This window comes from Olea europaea, unplaced genomic scaffold (assembly GCF_002742605.1).
Source record: "Olea europaea var. sylvestris unplaced genomic scaffold, O_europaea_v1 scaffold6633, whole genome shotgun sequence".
NCBI lineage: Eukaryota > Viridiplantae > Streptophyta > Magnoliopsida > Lamiales > Oleaceae > Olea > Olea europaea.
The window spans coordinates 1-1,079 of NW_019265010.1; the positions used below are offsets into that span (position 1 = coordinate 1).

Here is a 1,079-nt window from a genome sequence, read left to right on the forward strand (position 1 = left end):
GATCCTTTGGCTGATGAATTAATGGTTTTCTATGAGAGAATGGGTGATACCCTTGCACATCAGTATGGTGGTTCAGCTGCTCATAACAAGGTAAGCTAATGTGTGATTTCATTCTAATAATGGGTGGACTGACTAGATTCTATTATATTGCAATTAGAAACATCCAGTTGCAAGTGTTCTGATGGTCTTTTCTTCAATACCCTGTCTAAAAAGTTATGTTACTTATGGAAAATGATAGAATTAGTAATCAATCATTAAATCAAGTTGATTTTAGGACCTACCAATCCATTTCATGTGATATGGATCAGTCAGATGTAGTATGTTTCTATTTTATAGCTATTTATTTTATGCATTTGCTACAATTTTGTGTCTAAACAATATTGTAAAGCCAGTGCATGCCTCCTTTATTGTGTGGAAGTGCCAGAATCATTCTTTCATTTCTCGTTCTTCAACTAGTTGAGACGTCTTAAGTAACAGTTAAACATTTGAAATTATGTTTATTATGAGATCGATCTCCTGCCTTAACAGAAGAGAGCTCCAGATAGAACCTGTCGAATGTGATTTGAGTAAGCTGTTAGTAGGGTTTGTCATCTGATCATTTTTGTGTTAGAATTTGTTTTTGAAGTTTACATTAGTCTGCAGTTTTCAGTGTAAGCATTTTCCTTTTGCGGGTCCAGGGGGTGGTTCCTTGGTGAATATACAATTAATTATCCTTTCAAACATTTTATGTCATTATTACAAACATAGCTTTTGGTTGACATTCTTAAAATTTTAAAATTTATTATAGATTTTCTCTGAGAGAAGGGGTCAGTGGAGAGCTGCAACCCAGTCCCAGGAATTTTTTCGAACTCTACAGCGATATTACAGCAATGCTTACATGGATATGGAGAAGCAAAATGCCATCAATGTGTAAGTTTGTAGTGGTTACGATCTTGCATATGCTTTTCGAAATTTCATATATTGATATAGGATTTATGGGTAGTGAAGATGAATTTAGGATAACATTGGACATTTTGGTGCAGAAACCTAACAATTTGACAGCGAACAATTGAAGAAGAAAAATAATGAGAAAGAGAAGG

General features: G+C 34.3%; 1 protein-coding gene across 1 annotated transcript; it reads left to right on the forward strand.

Moving 5' to 3' along the window:
• On the forward strand, window positions 1-1,052 carry LOC111390246. The gene is made up of 2 exons (XM_023015261.1): window positions 1-90; window positions 788-1,052. Exons 1-2 carry the CDS (start codon window positions 32-34, stop codon window positions 1,050-1,052), a joined length of 324 nt encoding a protein of 107 aa, XP_022871029.1. The 5' UTR covers window positions 1-31.
• The last annotated feature ends 27 nt before the right edge of the window (window positions 1,053-1,079 follow it).

What these genes read in the sequence shown, in the direction of transcription:
- LOC111390246 (XM_023015261.1), top strand. Translation starts at nt 32, where the DNA reads ATGAGAGAATGGGTGATACCCTTGCACATCAGTATGGTGGTTCAGCTG. An exon ending in GTTCAGCTGCTCATAACAAG is followed by an intron (nt 91 to 787) that starts GTAAGCTAATGT and finishes AATTTATTATAG; the next exon opens with ATTTTCTCTGAGAGAAGGGG.